This window comes from Larus michahellis, chromosome 8 (assembly GCF_964199755.1).
Source record: "Larus michahellis chromosome 8, bLarMic1.1, whole genome shotgun sequence".
NCBI lineage: Eukaryota > Metazoa > Chordata > Aves > Charadriiformes > Laridae > Larus > Larus michahellis.
The window spans coordinates 54,404,825-54,425,351 of record NC_133903.1 but is presented as its reverse complement, the minus strand read 5'-3'; the positions used below and the strand labels follow the sequence as shown (position 1 = coordinate 54,425,351).

The 20,527-nt window shown below is 45.9% G+C and overlaps 1 protein-coding gene across 14 annotated transcripts in view; it reads left to right on the top strand.

The window, feature by feature from the left end:
- The window catches only part of DOCK7 (dedicator of cytokinesis 7), a 107,857-nt gene extending 87,800 nt beyond the window's left edge, over positions 1-20,057 (top strand). For 9 of the 14 annotated variants that reach the window (XM_074597860.1, XM_074597858.1, XM_074597856.1 and 6 more), the window contains 14 exons: positions 152-304; positions 2,239-2,397; positions 2,660-2,760; positions 3,693-3,885; positions 4,300-4,443; positions 5,416-5,547; positions 6,582-6,596; positions 11,874-11,999; positions 13,338-13,427; positions 14,138-14,374; positions 15,575-15,718; positions 16,589-16,695; positions 17,768-17,935; positions 19,530-20,057. In XM_074597860.1, the coding sequence (XP_074453961.1) occupies positions 152-304; positions 2,239-2,397; positions 2,660-2,760; positions 3,693-3,885; positions 4,300-4,443; positions 5,416-5,547; positions 6,582-6,596; positions 11,874-11,999; positions 13,338-13,427; positions 14,138-14,374; positions 15,575-15,718; positions 16,589-16,695; positions 17,768-17,935; positions 19,530-19,572 (1,812 nt within the window). In that variant the 3' untranslated portion in view covers positions 19,573-20,057. Of the gene's footprint in view, positions 1-151; positions 305-2,238; positions 2,398-2,659; positions 2,761-3,692; positions 3,886-4,299; positions 4,444-5,415; positions 5,548-6,581; positions 6,597-11,864; positions 12,000-13,337; positions 13,428-14,137; positions 14,375-15,574; positions 15,719-16,588; positions 16,696-17,767; positions 17,936-19,529 lie in introns of those variants that run through there. The other 5 variants (XM_074597861.1, XM_074597857.1, XM_074597851.1 and 2 more) reach the window with 2 other exon arrangements.
- The last annotated feature ends 470 nt before the right edge of the window (positions 20,058-20,527 follow it).

Here is a 20,527-nt window from a genome sequence, read left to right as displayed (position 1 = left end):
CAAATTAGCATCATTCCCCTCAAAACAGAGGGGATTGGACTTCCTCTAATGCCAGGGTGTGCTCCTTGCTGAGGATTGCCGTGGCCTTTTTGTCTGAGCGCGTGTTCCCGTCTGTCCAAGCACTAATGTTCTCATGTGCTGCTTTTTCTAGTTCCCTGAGCTGCTGTTTGAAGAAGAGACTGAGCAGTGTGCAGATCTGTGCCTGAGGCTCCTGAGACACTGTAGCAGCAGTATCAGCACGATACGGTCGCATGCGAGTGCCTCTCTTTACCTTCTGATGAGGCAAAACTTTGAGATTGGGAATGTGAGTATCCTGCTGCACTTCACAGAATCACAGAATGGTCAGGGTTGGAAGGGACCTCTGGAGATCATCCCGTCCAACCCCCTGCCAGAGCAGGATCACCCAGAGCAGGTGGCACAGGAACGCGTCCAGGCGGGTTTGGAATGTCTCCAGAGACGGAGACTCCACCACCTCTCTGGGCAGCCTGTGCCAGGGCTCTGCCACCCTCAAAGGAGAGAAGCTTTTCCTCATGTTGAGATGGAATTTCCCGTGCTCCAGTTTGTGCCCATTGCCCCTTGTCCTGTCGCTGGACACCACGCAAAAGAGTCTGGCCCCATCGTCTTGCCACCCTCCCTTTGGATATTGATCAGCATTGCTGAGATCCCCTCTCAGTCCGCTCTTCTCCAGCTGAACAGCCCCAGGGCTCAGCCTTTCCTCAGCACAGAGGTGCTCCAGTCCCTTGATCATCTCCGTAAGGTTATGCAGTAGGTTATAACATATAAACTGGCTGGGGACTGCTGGATGCAGCTCTCTGAGGAACGACTGAGGGAGCTGGGGTTGTTTAACCTGGAGAAGAGGAGGCTGAGGGGAGACCTTATCACCCTCTACAACCACCTGAAAGGAGGTTGCAGAGAGATGGGGGCTGGCCTCTTCTCCCTGGTGGCAAGTGATAGGACAAGAGGAAACGGGTTCAAATTACGTCAGGGCAGGTTTAGATTGGATATTAGGAAACATTTTTTCACTGAAAGGGTTATTAAACATTGGAATAGGCTGCCCAGGGAGGTGGTGGATTCACCATCCCTGGAGGTGTTTAAAAAAAGGGTAGATGTGGTACTTAGGGACACGGTTTAGAAGTGGTTTTTGTCAGGGTAGGTTAATGGTTGGACTTGAAGGTCCCTTCCAACCTCAGCAATTCTATGATTCTATGATTCTCTGTATTCCTGTGGGAGAAAGGCTGTTGGAGAGCTTACCATCGAAGCGAGTATGCAGTGCCTCCCACTGTTGGTCGGTGCACAGCAGGAGTGTCCAGTCTCCAGCCTGACCTGTACGCCCAGAATCGCTTTGCAGGGAAGCTGCCCCTCGCGTTGGCTTATAGAGAGATGCCTAGAATATCCACTGCAAGAGCTTCCCAGCCTGTCGGTTTGGAAGGTCTGCATACACTTCGGGTTGGACAGTGTGCACTTGGGGGGCTGTTTGGAGAAGCTCCCCTCTGCCTTGCGTTCGCACACCTCTAGGTGAGAGCAGAAGCAGCCACACAGCCCTTTCTGGGGCACAGCTAGTATGTGTGTCCTTCCTGAATGGGCTCTGTTAGTGGAGGTGAGTTAGCAATCTGTCTTCATTCATATCTTACCTCTAATTATACCTTAGCTTGACTCACCCATGCGCACTTTAAATTGTCAAGAAAATACCCGGACTTAACTCTTCCAGTTGGTACTTTGCAGGCAGCGATGTAGGTGTGTATCGCTCCTCCAGACATCTCTGTTGACACTGCTTTGGTTACAGTCCCCCACGGTGAGCAGCAGAACTGGAGGGACACACTGGTTCTGGCCCAGGGACTGTTGGTGGATTGATAGCAACGAGTTAACGGTGACTCCAGTCTTTAGGCTGGACCAAACCAAAAGCAAGTGTCTAGAATGAAGACTGTATTCACGAGAGGGAGTTACGCATCGTCCTGTTCAGGGTGCTTGAGAGAAGAGCAGGGAGAAGGAGAGAAAACTAAAAATTTGCAGGATAACCTTCACCTGGAATTGAATAATGCTGTCATCAGATTATGAAGTCAGCAGCACCAGAGGTTTACCATAGCCACTGCTCTGTGGCAGTCCTGTTCACAAAACGTGTCTTTTTTTGTATCAGGTGTCTGTCAGGAGGAGGGTGCAATGACCAGAGCACTGATGGTGCAGCAGACCGTTGCAGCATCTCCAGGTTGTTGAAATGTAATAACAATTTCTCTGCTGCAGAACTTTGCCAGAGTGAAAATGCAGGTGACCATGTCGCTCTCATCCCTGGTGGGGACATCCCAGAACTTCAATGAGGAATTTTTGCGACGTTCCCTGAAGACTATTTTGACGTATGCTGAAGAAGATCTGGAACTTAGGGAGACGACGTTTCCTGATCAGGTAAGAGAAATCAGGTAAAAGAAAAGTAATGGTAGTTCAGTAACAATCTGTTCTTAAACCTCCATCTATAGCTGGAATTTGCATGTATTCCCTGAAGGAGGTAATTGTTTTTTTGTATCACCTATGTACATAAAACTCAGGTTCCTGATTATTTCTGACACCAAGGTTCAGGACACACAAAGGTTCAGAGTGACTGTGGTCCAGACGTAGTATGTGGCTCAAATCCCGTTGCCAGTTCATGACAGCAGTATATTTTTTACAGGTCCAGGACCTGGTGTTCAACCTCCATATGATCCTCTCCGACACAGTTAAAATGAAGGAGCACCAGGAAGATCCAGAAATGCTGATTGACCTGATGTACAGGTAGAGTTTATAACCATTGCACTGTAGGGACGGTAGATGTCAGTGCTCCGCAGGGTGTCAGTGCTCCGCTTCCTGTATTTAGAGTGGGTGGTATTGTATTGCTGTTAACTTTGATTACTTGTTTTTTATTAGCAATTACTTTACTTTAAACTTAAACCTGTTTTGCACTGCTTGCCATGATTCACATTTCCCCTGAAACCAACACAGCTGCTTCTCTTTGCTTCTGGACTCAGATGATGCATATTTGAGCCCTTTTAGAGCTTGGTTTTGGAGCAGTTCTTGGTCTTAGTGCTCATGGACCGACATGGACCTGTCTGTTGTGCTTGAATGTGGTGTTGATAGGTTTTGTTTGGCATTTATGTAGCTTATCTTGGATAAAAGCAGTTTCCATTCCCCAGAAGTCTCTGACAATCTCATCCTCCACCTGAGTAAAGGCAACTCTCCCTGCTTGCATCAGGGAAAACTTAAGGACCTGCTTGCACAAAAGGCTTTTTTTGTGGTGGTACATATGATGGTCTCCATATAAAAAATATATTCCAGAGCCATGTTAAGATCCCAGCTACCAAATTGCGTGGTGTTATCTGCACAAATGGTCCTGAAGGCTTCTTACAAGGCAGCAAAGATTTTGTCGTAAGCAACCAGGCAGATCTGCTGAGATTATCCCACATCTTTGGCATACTACCAGTCTTCAAGTGAAATATGAGTTTTGTCAAGAGCTTCAGCAGTCACCCACAAAATCACTCTGCCACCAGGGAGTAGCTGCAGGTGCTTCCCCACCACTACCTGGCTCAGAAATCTATAAGTCATTTAGGGTAACTTTCCATCTAGATAGCTGCTTATTTCATGTGTTTCTACACAGCCTGGCACTGAGGGTGGTTGTTATTGAAGCAGAAGTAACTAAATACTAATAAAGAGGTTTTCTTTTCCGTTAGGATTGCAAAGGGCTATCAGAATTCCCCTGACCTGCGCCTGACGTGGCTGCAGAACATGGCTGGAAAGCACTCCGAGAGGAGCAATCACGCCGAATCAGCCCAGTGCCTGGTCCACTCTGCAGCCTTGGTGGCTGAATATCTAAGCATGCTGGAAGACCGAAAATACCTCCCCGTAGGGTGTGTTACATTTCAGGTAGGAGTTGTCCTCCATAATGTATTTTTGGGTTTTGTCATCTGCTGCTGAGATACCGACTATCTCCGTGTGCCAGGTATTAGCGTGCCTACGTACTCATACTGCGCTTACTGTTTGGTTTGATCTAACCAGTTTGTAGTGGGTGCAGTTGATGAAAGTAGTTCCCGTGACTAGTAATGTTAATCAGGACAATACTAAGTAGAGCAAACAAGCACGTACGTAGCTTTGAACGTGGAGGTAGTCCAGTCTAGTTAGCTTAAGCACGTGCTGAAGTATAGTGCTGGTTCAGAAGGAAATTAAATAAAATGCACGTGAGAGCTGCCTCTTTAAAAATATTAGCATTTCAAAGTATTGAGAGTTTTGAATGTTGTTTAAATTGAGTAAAAGTATTTTGTCTACATTATATCTCCATAGAACATATCTTCTAATGTTTTGGAAGAGTCAGCAGTTTCTGATGATGTTGTATCACCAGATGAAGAAGGTATCTGTTCTGGAAAGTATTTTACAGAAGCTGGTCTGGTGGGATTGCTGGAACAGGCTGCAGCATCTTTCTCCATGGTAGAAGACTTTAATTTCTTTACCTATCTTTTTCACCAATCTTATACTGATGCGCAATATGAGGGAAAATGTTTTCTCTATGCATAACTCTGTTGTAACCACTTGATTTGCATGGAGCATTGGGAGCTTTAGTTGTTCAAGGCAGCTCAGTTTGTCCTCTGGGGTAAACTGTGCAAAGAACGGGAGCTGGGACCAAGAGGCCTTTGTGTGTTTCCAGTGTCTTCCCCTTCAACACCGCACATTTGGGAGCTCACAACAGTAAAGAAAGGCTGTAATGTTGTTCCTCCTCTTCAGAAAGAGTGGGCTGAGAGCTTTATGTGAGCGATGTTAATGAGCTGGTAGTAGCGTATCCATCAGAAACCAAGGAAAGTGAGTGAATTATTTCCCGCAACACAATATGAAACGTCATTCAGCGGGTTAAAGTACAAGCAGCAATAACGCCAGAGCAAAGAGCTTGAACCCCAGCTGTGGGCTGGCTAAACCGTGCGATGCCGTGTTGCTGCCCGTGAGGGGCTGGATCCCCTCCCTTAGAGACATCCTAAGGAAACTTCACAAAGCCCATCTCATGGAGTGCCAAAAGTTGGATGTCGGAGTCACTTAGATTGAAGATGCACTAAATAGAACGAGCTGTACTGTGCCCTTAAGCTTCCCATTTCATTCCCATAGATTTGGTTAGGATCCTGTTTAGCTTGTTGTGCTCTTGTGCATATATCCATCCAAAATGCCCCAGTTTTGATTCTGTTAATGATCTCATTTATAAGTAGCAACGTATAATGCAGTAGGCTCTTGATTCCAAAGCCGACTGGGGATTTTATTTCATTCCATTCGCATATGGGTGTATTTTAAGAAAAGGTGCTGATTACGTCACAGTGCCACCTTTTCATTTTGCAGTTTTATAATTTAGATGCTGGTAGTATGTATCATTCTTGCTGTTGAATTGATGGAGCAATCTGATGGACCTTATTTTTGTAGGCTGGCATGTATGAAGCAGTTAATGAGGTTTACAAAGTCCTTATTCCTATTCATGAAGCTAATAGAGATGCCAAGAAGCTATCTACTATTCATGGTAAACTCCAAGAAGCATTCAGCAAGATTGTTCACCAGGTAATGATTTGAATTTTCAGCTGCAGTGGGAATTGTGAAGAAACTTCAAATGCTCAGTGCAAATAAAAACTACTTGTTAAGGAAAAAACATTTTAATCAGATTACACGAGAATTGTCAAATGGTGATCCACGGTAAATGCAAGGATCGCCAACAGGATTTTTTCTCTCTGGACATTTAACATGAGAAACATGAGAGACATCACATACCAAGTTTCGTTGTAACTTTAGAAATATCCAAGAGTTAAAAATTCCAATCATCTGTCAGTTTATCCTTTCAGATGTTTATTTTAACCTGTGTTTTGCATGCTGTATTTCTGGGAAAAACACTGTATCTTGCCTTTAGCCTGGTAGGTAATGTTCAGAAATGTTGGGTTTTTATTTGTCTGTTCATATGGTGGATAAATAATTGAAGGAACCTTTCTAAACTTAGATGGTGCAAACCCCACCGGCTCAGGTGCTGAGCATTTGCTGAGAGACATCAGAAGTTATCAACCCTCACAAAGCTCAACCGACCTCAGCTAAGCAGGAGACGAGGGCACTTGGCAACTCTTAAGAAGCACGTGTTACCTTCTAGGAGAGGCCCGTGGGGTGCATGCCTTTCCATCAGGGCAGGCTAGCACTCGGCAGACCCTCCTCTGGTACATGCCAGTGCTACTCTGAGCCCCCCACCCCAACCAGCTTTCTGGTCATGGGCTGCTGGGTCCGTCGTTTGGCTGTTGGTGTGCTTACCCTTATGCTGCCATCAGCTGCTCAGTAGATGTTGATTAGCACATCGATTCCATGGGATCCAGCTGAGGGTCTGGTGGTTTTCTCCATGTCCTGGCATTGCCAGATTCCCGAGGTTAAGTGCATGGATAGAGGACAATCATTGAGTGTCTTTCTAGGCCAGAGAAGGCCGTTTTGGATGCATGATGACTTACAATCATTGAAACCATTTCAGGTTTATGATACCTTACATTGATGGTCATGTTTTGGCCTTTGAAACTTTTTTTTTTGGTTTCTGTGACATGCGCTTTTTACTTTTTATTACACAGAGTACTGGCTGGGAGGTAGGTAACTCCATTTTAGTTAGTAAAGAACACTAATAGATTTTTCAGATGACTCACGCCAACGCTTGCCCACATGTGCTAGTTGTGGGTATTTCTGTTGCTGTCTGCTGTTAAAACAATTCATTAACCAAAGAAATACCAATAAACCGATTGTGGATGTAGTAGGAAAATCTTCGTAAGAAGCTGTAGGTAGTGCATGGATGCTGATGTGTTCCACTAATGAGGTTCTTTGGTGAATGAGCCACTGTATCATCACTAGTTTGTTTTTATAATTTGTTTATATTTCTTTTCATCAGCATTGACACAGAATATCATCCCTTCATACCATATTTTCACCCCACCCACAGGGGTCGATTTAAGCAATAATGCTCAGAGGTGCTGAAACACAAAACCGGTCTACTGCACGCGCAGACCGTGTCTCAGAGGATAGGCTGCTTCCTTCTGTTCATTTAAGAGCAATCAGTTTGTTACGTAGCTGTTTGCCGGGCAGTAAAAGACCTCGGTTGCGTTAACTGGAGTCAGTTGTGCTGCTTTCATGTTTGTAGAGGCTGTTTGCTCACATTTCTACAACGTACACCATGAGAACCGCACATTTGGATTAAAAATAGACAAAGCAGTCGGCTTCATCGGCAGTGGCACACAGCACAGCGAGTTTGATAACTGGGGCCCTAGTCCAGTCGACACACTGGGTACATGAGCGTCGAGAAGGCTCAGAAGACGTCTTAAATGTTTTATGAATATGGTGTTATATTATTTGGTTAATCTTCAGCTGTCCGGTTAATCTCTGCTTTTCTGTGAATCAGGCAATTCGGTATGGGCCATCTCACTCCATGTTTCCACCACAGGAGAGCATTTAAGGCCCCGCTTCCCAAACTGGGGCCAAGAACAAAGTTCTTTGGCGTTGTGTGACGCAAATAATTTGAGCTGGTGATGTCTGAACGTCAGTTTTAAGTCCGGCCTGGCAAGAAATGAAATTCAGTAGCTTAAAAGTAACCCCTGACACTTAAGGGCTGGCCCTGTAAATCGTTTGCTTGTTCCTGTGAAAAGTCGGAGCAGATAAGGCGGGACAGCAATCCAGAGTACGTGTCCTAGGAGAGTCAATGAGCTGTGGTCAGTAGCCAACAAAGCTGACGGCCTGTGAGCATCTCTTTTGAGTCGTCTGCCCCTAAATCGACCCCTGAAGAAAATCCTGTCATTGGTTATGATTCTAACACCACTCAGTCATGTTTTACTGCATGGTAAAAGACAGCCATGGTTTCTGTTCTCGTCTGTCATCGTGCTCCTTCATTGCCACACTTTTTCTCATCTTTGTGCTTTGTAGCTTTCAGATTTGTTGCATGTTTTGCCCTTTTCCCCTTATTTTAAATACTTTAATTGATGCGCACCCTTTTTTATTTTGAAGTTTATTTGCTGCCAGTTTGCTGCTTGTTTGTTTTTTGAAATTTCCCTAATTAAATACTTTCTGTTTTCTCCTCTATCGCCCTGGTTGCTGACCCTCCTCCCCACTCTTACTATTGTCTGTTGTGGTAAGTTCCTACTTGTGGAATTTTTTCCCCCCCTTCCCTTTCTCTTCCCCCTCCCCCTCCCCTTTTTGTTTTTTTTTGTTTTACACTGTGGAACCCCCAATTTCATTTTACCAAAGAGCTATGCCAACAGCGGGACCCCCCCTCATGTCACAAGGAAAGTAGTATTGCCAACTACAAGCACCGAATGGCACCAGTGCATTTCTGAGACCTGCTGTAACATACCAAGCGGTGGGTTTTTCTGCTTGTGTGTTTTGTTCATTGAATAAATGTTCAGTTAATTCTTTTAGTTTACTTTCCAGTTAGGAAAGTTGTTAGGAAAAATCTTTTCATGCTATGCCATGAAAATTAAAAAAGGCTTTTTAAAGTGCGCAGGGTGAGGCTGCCATCGAATAGCGGGACTCCAGGAGCTGGTGGTACTTTCAGAACATCAATATTGGAAGACTTGTAATAGTTGGCAACACTGCAGAGGCCCTTGGGTTAAAATTTAGCAAGAAAATAACAATGCTCAGTTTGGTAAAGATGGTTGGATTTTGCATTCTGCGCAGTGTGTATGAAGGAGTCGCTTTTATTCCTACATACTCCGGGCTGACTCTGCCTTCAGGCAGCTGCTCGGTGTTGGTGAAGAAAGCGGATGATCACTCCTGCCTCTGATTTTTCAAGTATTGTTGGCAAAGCTTTTTGTGTGCGTGCAAGAGATAACTCTTAAAACTTTATTCCCAGCAATTTTGAAAGGTATTTACCATGCATAATAACAAATCATGAACCTTCATAAATCATGGTGGCTGTTATCTGCTCTGCCAGTTCTGTAATGGCTATTCAGTGTTCACCTTCATTCTCTTCTCCTCCCAAAGACCTATTATTTTTCATAAAATAATAGGAGATAAAATGCTTTTAATAATTTCTCCCTCATATCTGCATTTTTAGCTCTTTTCAGAAACAAGACCATGGAGTATTTTTAAGTTATTTTTCTTGTTTTCAGTACTGTGATTAGATAGACTTTGGTATTGGCTAAATTTCAATTGAAAGTACAGAGCCATCCTGTATTTTTAACGCCAGGCAAGAAATTGAGCTCTCCTCATCTCAGGGGGCTGGTAGCTACTGAATGGCTGTGTCAGGTATGGAAGGGACCGTAGATGTTTGCTCTCCCGGAGGAGTGTGTTTCCAGCCCTTTGCTTCCAGGTACAGATCCCCCAACATGAGTCACATTCGTGTCATGGCTGGTGGATCCAGGGCTTCGTGGGGGAGATGCTTCTGTCGCATGAGGGGCCAAGCAGTGCTCCTCACTGCCGGCTTTTCCCCCTGGGATCCTTGTGATAACTGAGTTTCAGCAACTGGATTTATCAGGAAAAGACAGTGCAGCTGGTCTTCATGCCCATGAAACAGGTATATAAGTTGGAAGCTGCTTTCACACAAAGGCACTGAATCTCACCGGGCTTCCCTGCTGCTACCATTCCTGGGACTTCCCAGAGCCCCATTACTCTTATTTCATGCATTTAGTAAATGCCACCAGAACTCCCTATCAATTAATGCTGATCAACAGACAGCGTTTTCTTCCTCACTCGCTGTTATTTTTACAGCAACGTAAATGTATGCTGCCTGTAACAGATAAGTGTCTGGGCAGATGTCCATGTGGCAGATACCTTGTGGGGACCAGGTTCTGCAAACACTTTGTAGCCTGAAAGTCATTCGCCAAGTAGGTAGGAAAAAACACGTGAGTTAGAAGAGCAGCAGCATGTCCTCCATCACTGGGGCCTGTCCTGTTCCCATGGGTTGGGGCAGGATCCCACCAAATTCCACATGGAGCATGTCCAGGCTCTGGCGTAAGGTTTGGGGAGATGTTTTGTATGGCAATTCCCTTTGGGCAGACATGGGAAGTGCTTTGAGAAGGGAATCCTGGAATCACAGTCTTATGACTAAAGTTAGGATTGAGTTGAAAAAAAAAAATACCACAGGAAGCTGGAAATGCTGGGCGTCAAGGGAGTTCAGCATGGGTAATATTGTCCAAAACTGTGGCTTTGGGAAGGTAGTGATGAGTAAATTAAGGGTTCAGTAGGGTGTTCGTTCCTGTATGGGTCCAGAGGGAAGGGCACTGGAGAAAGACAGTGGAGTCCAGGTGTTGCCAGATGGTACTTCCAATAAAACTTCCAATAGCTTTGCAGCTGGGGGTTACACCCTGGGAGGTGCTTCTGGGGATGGTGTGAGGAAACCCTGCGGTCTGTGCTGCCAGGTGGGGCTGGGTAAAAGCCCCTCTCTGGGGGAGCTGGGCTAGAGCAGGGGGTCCAAGGAGCCACCCGCGCCACATTAAGCATATGAGCAACTCTCGCTGCGACTCCTTGTTTTCTTAAGTGTGTCTACGCTCTTGCCAGAGCAGAGCTGATGAATTTTCTATCTGTCAGTGTCCCATGGTGAAGCCAAGATGTGACCCGTGGGTATTAAGCAAGGCTGCTGCTGGCTCTGGTCACTTCAGAGCTGGGCATCAAGGAGCTTTGCCCTCCTGAAGGCCCTTGGGGTGGGCAGCAGCCCTCGCCCCAAAAAGGCACAGCCCCGGCATGATGCTCCAGAGTGTCCTCCAGGCCAGGTGGTGGCATGTCGTGACAATGCTTTTTAGTCTCTGTAGTTTGCCTAAGGGTTTTTTTTATTTTAGTTTGGCTTATTCATCCTCTTTGCCTTCCATAGATTATGTTCACCATCACCATAAGATTTGCAAAATACTACAAAAAAAAAAAATCATACATGGCAGTCAGGACATCTCTAAGTGCTGTTTGAAACCAAACACTAGCCCAGATTCAGAAACATTAAGCGTTGTGTACTACATCACACTTTCTCACGAGAGTAAAGGTGAACATTTTAGAGTTTCCTGCTGAAAGGCATTTCTGGTTTGTGCATGCAGCGTGAGTTTTTTTTAACAAAACCAAAGGTGTGATTTATTTTTAAAGCGTTTTTCTTTCTCTCTCTCTCTCTCTCTCTCTCTTAATCAGATTTTCTTCGTTACTTTTCCAGCAAAAATCTTTCTTGTTTCTCTACTTTTGTTGCATTTCTGGGCCAAATTCACCACTGGCTCAAATGGAAGCAGGTACATGATACAGTGGATTGCATCTGCTTTCACCAGGAGTGACTTTGGCCCTCCTCCGTACTAGACATTAGTTACTAGAAGAGAACGTAACACCCTCCAGTTGACATGCTATTTAAAAAGCACTTGCGTGTGTGTGTGTGTGAGTGAACTGGACATTGACTTGGGCCCAATCCTGCAATTACTTGCGAGTGGATGATGGGGGCTCCTGTGTGGGGACTTTTCGGGGGTGTCTGTGTGCTGCGGGCTCTCAGCAACTGGAAATGCCCGTGTCTTTGCCTAAAGGGCATGGACCAAGCTAAGGGGTGTCTGCATAGGATTTGGAGAGCCTGAAATAATTACCCAAACGAAGGGATTTGCCTTTGACTGTTCCTCAGAGACGTCCAACACCTCCAGACTCCTCCTGGGGTGGGAAAAGTCATTGCAGGGTTGGGCTAATGGTCGTAACTGATCCATATAATTTCATGTTAGTTTATAATTTCGTTGCTGCTAAATGCATTCATGCTGAGTTCCAGGTGTGTTTCTCTTTCCCTTCTTTCTTTCTGGTTTTTTTTTCCCCTTTCTTTTTTAATTTCTTTTTTATATTGCATAACTTCAGGAGCCTGCCTGCAGCCATGCTTGGGGGTGTGCACGTCTCCACACTGAAATAACCTTTTGTTTCTCCAAACCTAGGACGGAAAGAGGATGTTTGGCACCTACTTCCGGGTTGGTTTTTATGGAACTAAATTTGGAGACCTGGATGAGCAAGAGTTTGTTTACAAGGAACCCGCGATAACAAAGTTAGCTGAAATTTCCCATAGGCTCGAGGTGAGATGATTGTGGCTGACCTCAAATTCTGTCCGTGAGTTTGCAGTTCAACTGTTTTGCATCAGTTATTTAAGAGCTGCGCTGCCAAATTACAGGAAGTGGCGGAAATTGAAATCGTTGGGCAAAACCAGCGCTGAGCCTCTTGGAGCCTGATGCAAGGCTGAGCTTAGAGAAACAGTCGCTTGGCAAAAGAGCTTGCAGAGCCTCGTGCGGTCACCCCTGATGTCTCCTGTCCTCTTGCCGGTGCCACCTCTGCAGGAGGCGGGAGGAATGCAGGCAGAGGAGTCCCATGGGTTTTCCCTGGTCTTGCAGCGAGACCTGCTATGATCATTCGAGAGCTTGTGGAGTTTGTGGCGTATCGTGCAGTGTTTGCATTTCTCTTCAGCCCCCTGGTGTAAATGACCTGGGCTTAAAAAAAGGTTGAGATGCTTTTCAGGATCTGACTTTCAGAAAGTATTGCATTTTGCTGTCATTTTGTTGCCTTCACATCACGTCCCTCTCTCCTAGAGATCGAACCCTCTTCAGGTGGCTGAATTCCAGAGCCCCTGAAGCCGGGACATCACAGGTCTGAAGTTTGTTTCAGCCGTGAACGAGCAAAGGCAACTCTGATTAGTCTAACTGGGGCTTGAGTGCAGCTCCAGGTACCACCCAGGGATCATCTGTACTGTGTCATGGTTAGTCTGGCCTGGTTTTGTGCCAACTAGCCTGTGTCTAGATAATGTCTTAGCACAGTTTGGGGGACAGCAAGGGTCAGAGACTGTTCCCAGTAAGCACTGTGGGCCGTGCCGTGCTACTTGTTCGTAGGGCCAGAGGGCAGACCCAGCCCTACTTTATTTACTAGAATATATCCGACGTCACGTTGTTGCTCCCAACAATTCAGCTGCTGTCACGTTGCGCTGAAAGCAGCAGTGTCGTTTGAGGTTTGAGCGCATGAAACTGAGTTCAGAATCTGGCTGTTCACCCGGGCCGGCAAAGCCGCGCTCTGATGCGGCACCTGATTTCCAGGCAGATCCCGTATTGACCCCGGTTTTCAGTTGAGCTCACAGACAGACAGCGAGCTCAAATGGCTTGTTCAGAACCACGCAGCGTGTGTATGCTGTTGGAAGGCTCCCGAGTTCTCCTGCCTTCCAGGGCGTTAGGCTTGTTTTTTTCCTGTTGCCCCTGGAATGCGACTGATTTAATCCTCCTAGGTTCAGCAGATCACATTCAGCCCCGGCACAGCTACTGTTGAAGGCATGTGGAGCTTCACCTCCCCTGAATATGCCTTTGTCTCTCCAACCCCCATCTCTCACGGCTGCATTTGATGTTTTCTTTCAATGCATTTGCTCTTGATTGTAGGGATTTTACGGAGAACGGTTTGGTGAAGATGTGCTTGAAGTGATTAAGGACTCAAACCCTGTGGACAAATGTAAACTAGATCCTAACAAGGTAAGAAGAACACAAGGTCCTGAATGTATGCGAAAGCGATGGAACACATCCCGCCCTGAATTTCGCCAAGTAGGCGATGAAGTCCACACACAGAGACTCTTGTGATTGCTCGGGATGAGAGTTGGGGAAAGTCATCCCAGCAAAGGAATGCAGAATTAGCCGTTCTGTTCCCTGCCCCAGGCCCTGCCCTCGCGGTGGATGGTGGGAAGGGAGGAGACGAAAGGACAGCAGAGGCCCAGGCGGCTCTGCCATTCTCTGTAGCCTCCACTGGATGCAAGGAAGGAAGGGAGTTCGCCATTCACTGGCCTCTGACTTTCTTGCAGCTGTAGCGTTTTATCATTCTTGCGCCACGTCCTTTAAGCGTAGCAGAAACAACAGGAGCGTGCCTAGGAAATGGGACTGTGGCTTGGGGTAGGGCGTTATCTGCAGGGAAAGGAAGGAAACGCTTCACGGGAAGAGCATGAGAGGAGAGGGGCAGTCTGCTGCGTTTTATCCAGCCCAGAAGCTGCTGAGCACCAGCACCCCGTGTCCCTGTCAATGTCAGTGTGATTTTCTGAGTAAAGGCAAAAAAACAGTCCTAGTTCTTCCAGAGGTGGCTTCAAGAGGAAAGTGAGTAAACTGGGTTATTGCACTGCTAAAAAGCTTGGCGTAGGAGTCGGCTCTTCTCTGGCGCTGTAGCTCACCGCGCACACCTGGCTTCCTTCCTCCAGGCCTACATTCAGATAACCTACGTGGAGCCGTACTTTGACACGTACGAGATGAAGGACAGGATAACTTACTTTGACAAGAACTACAACTTGCGGCGTTTCATGTACTGCACGCCCTTCACGCTGGACGGCCGAGCTCACGGGGAGCTGCACGAGCAGTTCAAGCGCAAAACAATCCTGACGACATCCCACGCTTTCCCTTACATCAAAACCAGGATAAACGTCATCCACAAAGAGGAGGTGAGGCCGGCGCTCTCCGGGGCTTCCTGTGTTTGAAGGGAAATTTATACAAGGGAAGTGGATGTTGCTGAAACTTGTGCATAATGTACTGTTGTATGTGTAGTTTCATAGCACGGCCATGTCCCTTCACACCGTCACGTTAACACAGATGTACCCTCCTGGCCATCACTACTCTACTTTTTCCCCTTTCTGCTAAAGATGCAGAAATTCAGCAGAGAGCGAGAGCAGACAGCACCATCGTGAGCTGCTCTGACGCTTCACTGCAGGGACTGTGCATGAGACCCCTTTATTTTGGTTTTAAGAGTGCCTTGTTTCTATTCAACTTTTCCCCGGTTCTATTCAACCTAAACTAAAACTAGACCAATTTAAAAATGCGCTATGTCCTGCCACCTCTTTAGCAGTGTATCCAGCTCCCAGCAGCTGATACACGCAAGGGCCCTTGGTGAGCTTTGTAGTAACGCAGGCTGATCCCTTCCATTCTGCTTGAACAACGTGCCATAGAATCATAGATTGGGTTGGGTTGGGAGGGACGCTTTCCGCTAGACCACGTTACCCAAAGCCCCATCCAGCCTGTCCCGTTGCTCTGTGTTACAGCTCACTTGCGTGGCCGCAGCAGACCCAGGCCAGTGGGGTCCTGAGGCCTTATAGAGGGGTTTCTCCCAAAGCTGTGTTAATTTTTCAAGGGTAGGACTGATGTGGTACCTGGGACACAATGAAAAATGCATTTTCATGCAAGGCAGGGAAACTATGGGGGTTTAGGCACTGACATAGTGCTGTAACCGTGGGTAGTTGGTTGCAGTGACCACAAAGGAACACAAGTCTGCCGCCTCAGAAGCAATCTCAGAAAGCTCATGAGTACCCCTAGATGCAGAAACACATTTAAAAATCTGACTTTCTCTTGATGTTCCTAAACCAAGACTAAGAGGATGCATTTCTAAAGTGCATCTGCCGGACTGTCATAGAATCATAGAATCTTCATGGTTGGGAAGGACCTTTGAGATCATCGAGTCCAACCATACACACACAAAAAAACCACCTACAATCTCTGTCACTAGAGCATGCAAGGACTCTGTCAGTCCTATTGGCATCCTCCACCACTTCATTGTGCCACCCCAAAGTGACCTTGGTGTTTCTGAAAGCGTGTGACTGGTTGACAGCCTCAGCCATAACAAATGTTCTCTATTCTGGCTACTTGCTTAGATCATTTTGACGCCCATTGAAGTTGCCATAGAGGACATGCAAAAGAAAACACAGGAATTAGCTTTTGCAACCCACCAAGACCCTGCGGACCCAAAGATGCTGCAGATGGTGTTGCAAGGATCAGTAGGTACCACAGTCAATCAGGTGAGGATCACTGTCCGAGCTGGAGACACCGGGGTAGTGCCTGTCACTCAGTGCAGTGGAGGCGCAGCGTTGGGACTTAGTTCTAAATTACCTTGGATTTTTTTTTTCCCCATTCGGTCTGTGGGATGTGTTTAAGGTCACTGGTGGGGGGTGTAGCCCAGCTGCTCTCAGTGACTTTGCCATTAGAGTCCTTAAAATGTGGTCAGATCTGGAAAGTGGTGGAGAAGAGACAGCCCTCATTCCCCAGTTACCTGCTCCTTCCTGGCATTCGCAGTTGTTTCTGCTCGCTCTGTTTTATTATTAATAAAGATTAATTACTTTCCCTTTGCTTAGCCAGGCTCTGGTGGGTGGAAGTGGGATTGTGTCCTGCTGTGGTTTTTGAATAAAATGGAAAGCAAAACTAGTGAGTGGAGAAAAATTGAGGAAAAACTGACGGAGTATGAATAAAGCTGTACTAATGCACAGGCTGGAAAAAAATCACCTGGAATTTCAAGTTGTGGGTTGAGTTTTCAGTGCCGGCAAAACAACTCCTTGGTTCCGTCTGCATTGTTTAAACTTTGTCTTAATTGTGAGTTGAGCAGACTTTGTCAAGAGTCTTTATAAGAGAAAACAAATGTAGAATCTGTGCATTTTCTCACAGTGTTTTGCAAAACCAGTTCTATTTAAAAAAAAACAAAAAACACAACAAAGAGATTCAGCTGTCATGATGTTTGGTGACTTATGCCAGATTTACCAGCTGCAGTTCTTCAAGATGCATTCTGTGAGGAAATGTTGCATTTTACGAATGTTTCTGTGCGCAAGAAGTTTCTCCAGCAGTTGGATATGACCGATGGTTCCAAGAAACTTACTTTTTCTCTTCTGCTCCTAAAGGGACCATTAGAAGTTGCACAAGTTTTCTTGTCTGAAATACCCAACGATCCAAAGCTCTTCAGGCATCATAACAAACTACGGCTCTGTTTCAAAGACTTCACGAAAAGGTATGGAGTATTGTCTTCAAACTGCCCGGCAGATGCGGTTATCGCTGCTGCCGCAGACAGGGACATGTGCAGTAACCCGGCGGGTATCAGGAGAGAGGAGTATTCATGTTGTAACTCCATCTGTCCGGTTCCCGTATGCGGCTGTATTCCTCAGCTGCCCAGCTGGTTCCCTGTTCCTCTGGTGCTGCAGGTCCATGATTTAAGTCCGATCAGGCGGCTGAAGTTGTTTGGCTTTGCTGTTTGTCGGGAACGAATTGGTGATGGCAGCTCAGTTGTGAACAAGTGCTCCCGTTTCAGAAAACACACCTAGCCACGCTGGTACAAATGAACTCGCAGCTTGGCAGGGTCGGGAGAAGCTGCTGAATTGGCCGGGAGATTTACTTTCCTTCTGGAGTGAATTTCTCCAAACGGAGTGGAAGCATGCTGGCAGAATTCTCTCAAGAAGTGTGCTGGCTGCTCCGCTTTCCTCTTGAGTAATGCAAACTGCAGTCTCACTCCAGCATCGTGTTTGCAAGCACCGAGGAATTAAAGTAAATAATTGAAATAAAAATGTTCCATGGAAATAGATCCGGTGGCAATGCAGTTTTCCCATATGTAGTAAGTGGCACTGATGATACAGTTCTTTTCCTACCCTTTGTTAAATTTACATCTTTCCAAGTAGAAGAATTCCTGATGAACATCTCATAGTCTGCTATTTATTAATCTTTTTTGGGGAGAGCAGTAGATCTATCCATTTTTAAATCCTCTTGGACTGGAAGTGACTATGTGGAGATCAGCCTTTCATTTCTCTTCAGAGATTATAAATGTAACCGGAGAGTAAATTAAAATAAAATAGGAGTTGTCACTCTGGAAGTGAAATGGAAATGGGAAATGGGACATGCTCTCCTTTCCTCGTGGACACCAACCGGTTTAGCTGAGTCTTTATTACCCGAAAGACAAGATAGAGGAGGATATTATGTGTCATCCCAGAGGAACAGAATGATTTTTTTTTTTTGTACTATTAGATTAGCAAGTCTCTAGCAAGCAGTCCTTTTTTTTATGTGCCCAAGTTTCACCGGCTTTTGTTTTCTAGATGCGAAGATGCTCTGCGCAAGAACAAGAGCCTGATCGGTCCAGACCAAAAGGAGTATCAGCGAGAACTTGAAAGGAATTATCACCGGTTAAAGGAAGCCCTCCAGCCTCTGATAAACAGAAAGATCCCACAGCTGTATAAGGCAGTGCTGCCGGTCACTTGCCACAGGTGGATATTTGATTTTACTCTTTCAGCAGAGATAAGGAGGGTGTGAAACCGGGGTGGCTGATCTTCCTGGTGAACCTGTGGCATCTCTCTATTTTCAATTCTGGCTCTTTTGGCTGAGTCCCTCCCTTTCCCCTTCTGTCCTGACTTCAGAGCACATCCCCTTCCCAGCAGTAATGGTAGGTGTTTGCAACGGTCCCTTTTCTTCCTGATCTATGACAAGTTTGGGTTTTTTTTCATCCTACATCCCATTCTTTTTAGATTCAAACCCACCCTGAGCGTGGCAGGGTTTTGTCACTTGTTTGCTCCCGGTGAAACTGGGATGAGGAGCTCCAGGGGCAGGCAGGGTGGAAAACCAGTTGGTGTCTTCCATGCTGGAAGACCGGTCAGCTGGAGTCTGGGCTTTTTATTCGTCTCCAGTGAGGCTGAACATAAAAGCCCCACCGGGAATGTATGAAGCAGGTCAGAGCCCGTGGCACTGTCATCCGCTGGCACCAGCTGTGGCTCAGCAGGGGGACATAAAGCTTCTACCAAGGCTCTGGCTCCCAGAACAGGAGCAGAAGTGTTCCCAGCAGGTTCCCTCCATGTAAGCTTTGGCTTGACAGCCCCTGTGTGTCCCCTGTCAGTAAGGCAGGCAAACGCAATCCAGCAAAGCTGCCCTGGCATCCTGGGCTCACACCAGCGAGGGGTTTTCTGGAAGGGGCTTTGTTAGCACCGAGCAGGACGGTGCCGGTGCCTCTAACGCCAGACCCTTTAGGAGATGGTGGGAACGTGGACTTCAGCTCATGTCCATGCCGTTGGTTTAGGAGAATACAGCCCTGGTTTTAAACCTCTCCTCATGTAAGTGTTGTTCAGAGGTAAAGAGCGATGGAGAGCATAAAAAATGTTGTGAAAAGAGAAACTTGGCAAAATTACATTGTAGAAAGGGCAAGACTCAGTGGTGGACGAAGGAGGCAATGAGTGTTCCCAGCTCGCGTGGCAGGGCTTGGCGGTGTTTCTGTGGCTGAATTTGATGTATTTTTCTGTCTGGTGAATACTGCAGAAGGGCAGCCTCGCCTCATGACTCGGGTTCGGGACGTTTTAAGCTCTCCCTGGGCTCCGTACCGTGAGCGGCTGCTCTCTGCAGGGGTCCGTTCCCTCTGGCTGGGATGGTGGGAGTACTGGGGCTTCCCTCCCCACCCCGCTGGGAATGGCACAAGCACTTTTCGTTGTGGTAATTATTTTCTCATCTTGTGAAATTCAGCCTGTGCAGGGAGTCTAACACAGGTATTCCAGGCAAATTCCACTTAGGTATTTATTTGAAAGACTTAAATAAGATTTCAGTAGTGCAGGTGGTTTGTGCTGCTTCTCCACGTCCACAGGAATTAAACTTTCTGTCGCCTTCCGTGTCACCAAACCTTGGGCAGTTGAATGCTCCCAGATAGAGAGCCAAAACCAATTCATTTGCAAAGCAACGAGTTAATGTCAGGGGACTTAATTTTCATAGTAGCCAAGTGTAGAAAATGCTGGAAATCGAGTACAGAATCGTTCATCTGTCGAGGCTTCTTATTTCATCGTGGAAAATAATGAGCTCATCATTGTATTTTCTCTCCCTCAGAGACTCCTTCAGCAGGATGAGCCTTCGCAAAATGGATATCTAAACGAGTTAAAAACCAAAATAAAAAAAAAGCACTTAAAATTAAGGTTTTGAAAAGAAAGAGCCTTGTTATCAGCGCTGGGAATCAAAGAAGTTTTATTGTGAAATAAAACTTGGACTTCATCCTGGACATCCCACACACCTCTTCCTCCATCAAAGTGTTCAGTGGCCAAAAAAATCATTCTGAATTGTCAAATGTAGACTTATCGATGTTTGAAAAAAAAAAAAAAAAGAATCATGACAGTGGTATCCAGAGTATTGGTGATAAGCTGTAAACTTACCTGTTTTTTAAGGCATTTTTATGACTCAAAGGTACACTAAACGCATTTACCTTTATTTATAGCATTACCTAATGTTAAATTTATTTACTTTTAGTTCATATATTTAATTTATATTAGGACCATACGCAAATGCATTTTTGAAGTTTTTAATGTAGTGATGATGGTTATTTTGATGGTACTATTAAATATGTGAATGTTTACACTTTAATTCCCTGTGCATTGGACTTCAGAGCTCGCCATCCTCGGGAAAAAGGTTCGGATGAGGTAAGTCTTGCAGTAACGCGTCTTAACCAAGTGGTGATTTTTTGACTGTCCCTATCCTTTTTCCTTTGTAACTCTGAGTACGAATTGCTGCAAAGAAAAATAATTCCACCTGTAGCCATCAGAGGAATCGAGGCACATCTTGTTACCACTTCACCTGCCGGGAAGGGGAGCGTCGGCGCGGCTGCGGTGTGTGCCTGGCCATTTCCACCAGCTGGGACAGTCCAAACCACACCAAAATCTCATCAGACCTTTCAGCGTGCACTATACATGCGACTGGACGCTTTTTTGTGTTTGTTCCTTTTTCAGTTTAAAAACTAATTTCACGGGGGGAAAGAACATAAAATGATACCGCAGTGTAAGTTAAAAGCTTACATAGAAAGCATTCTTTGCATTGCTATTTATGTAAAGAAAAAC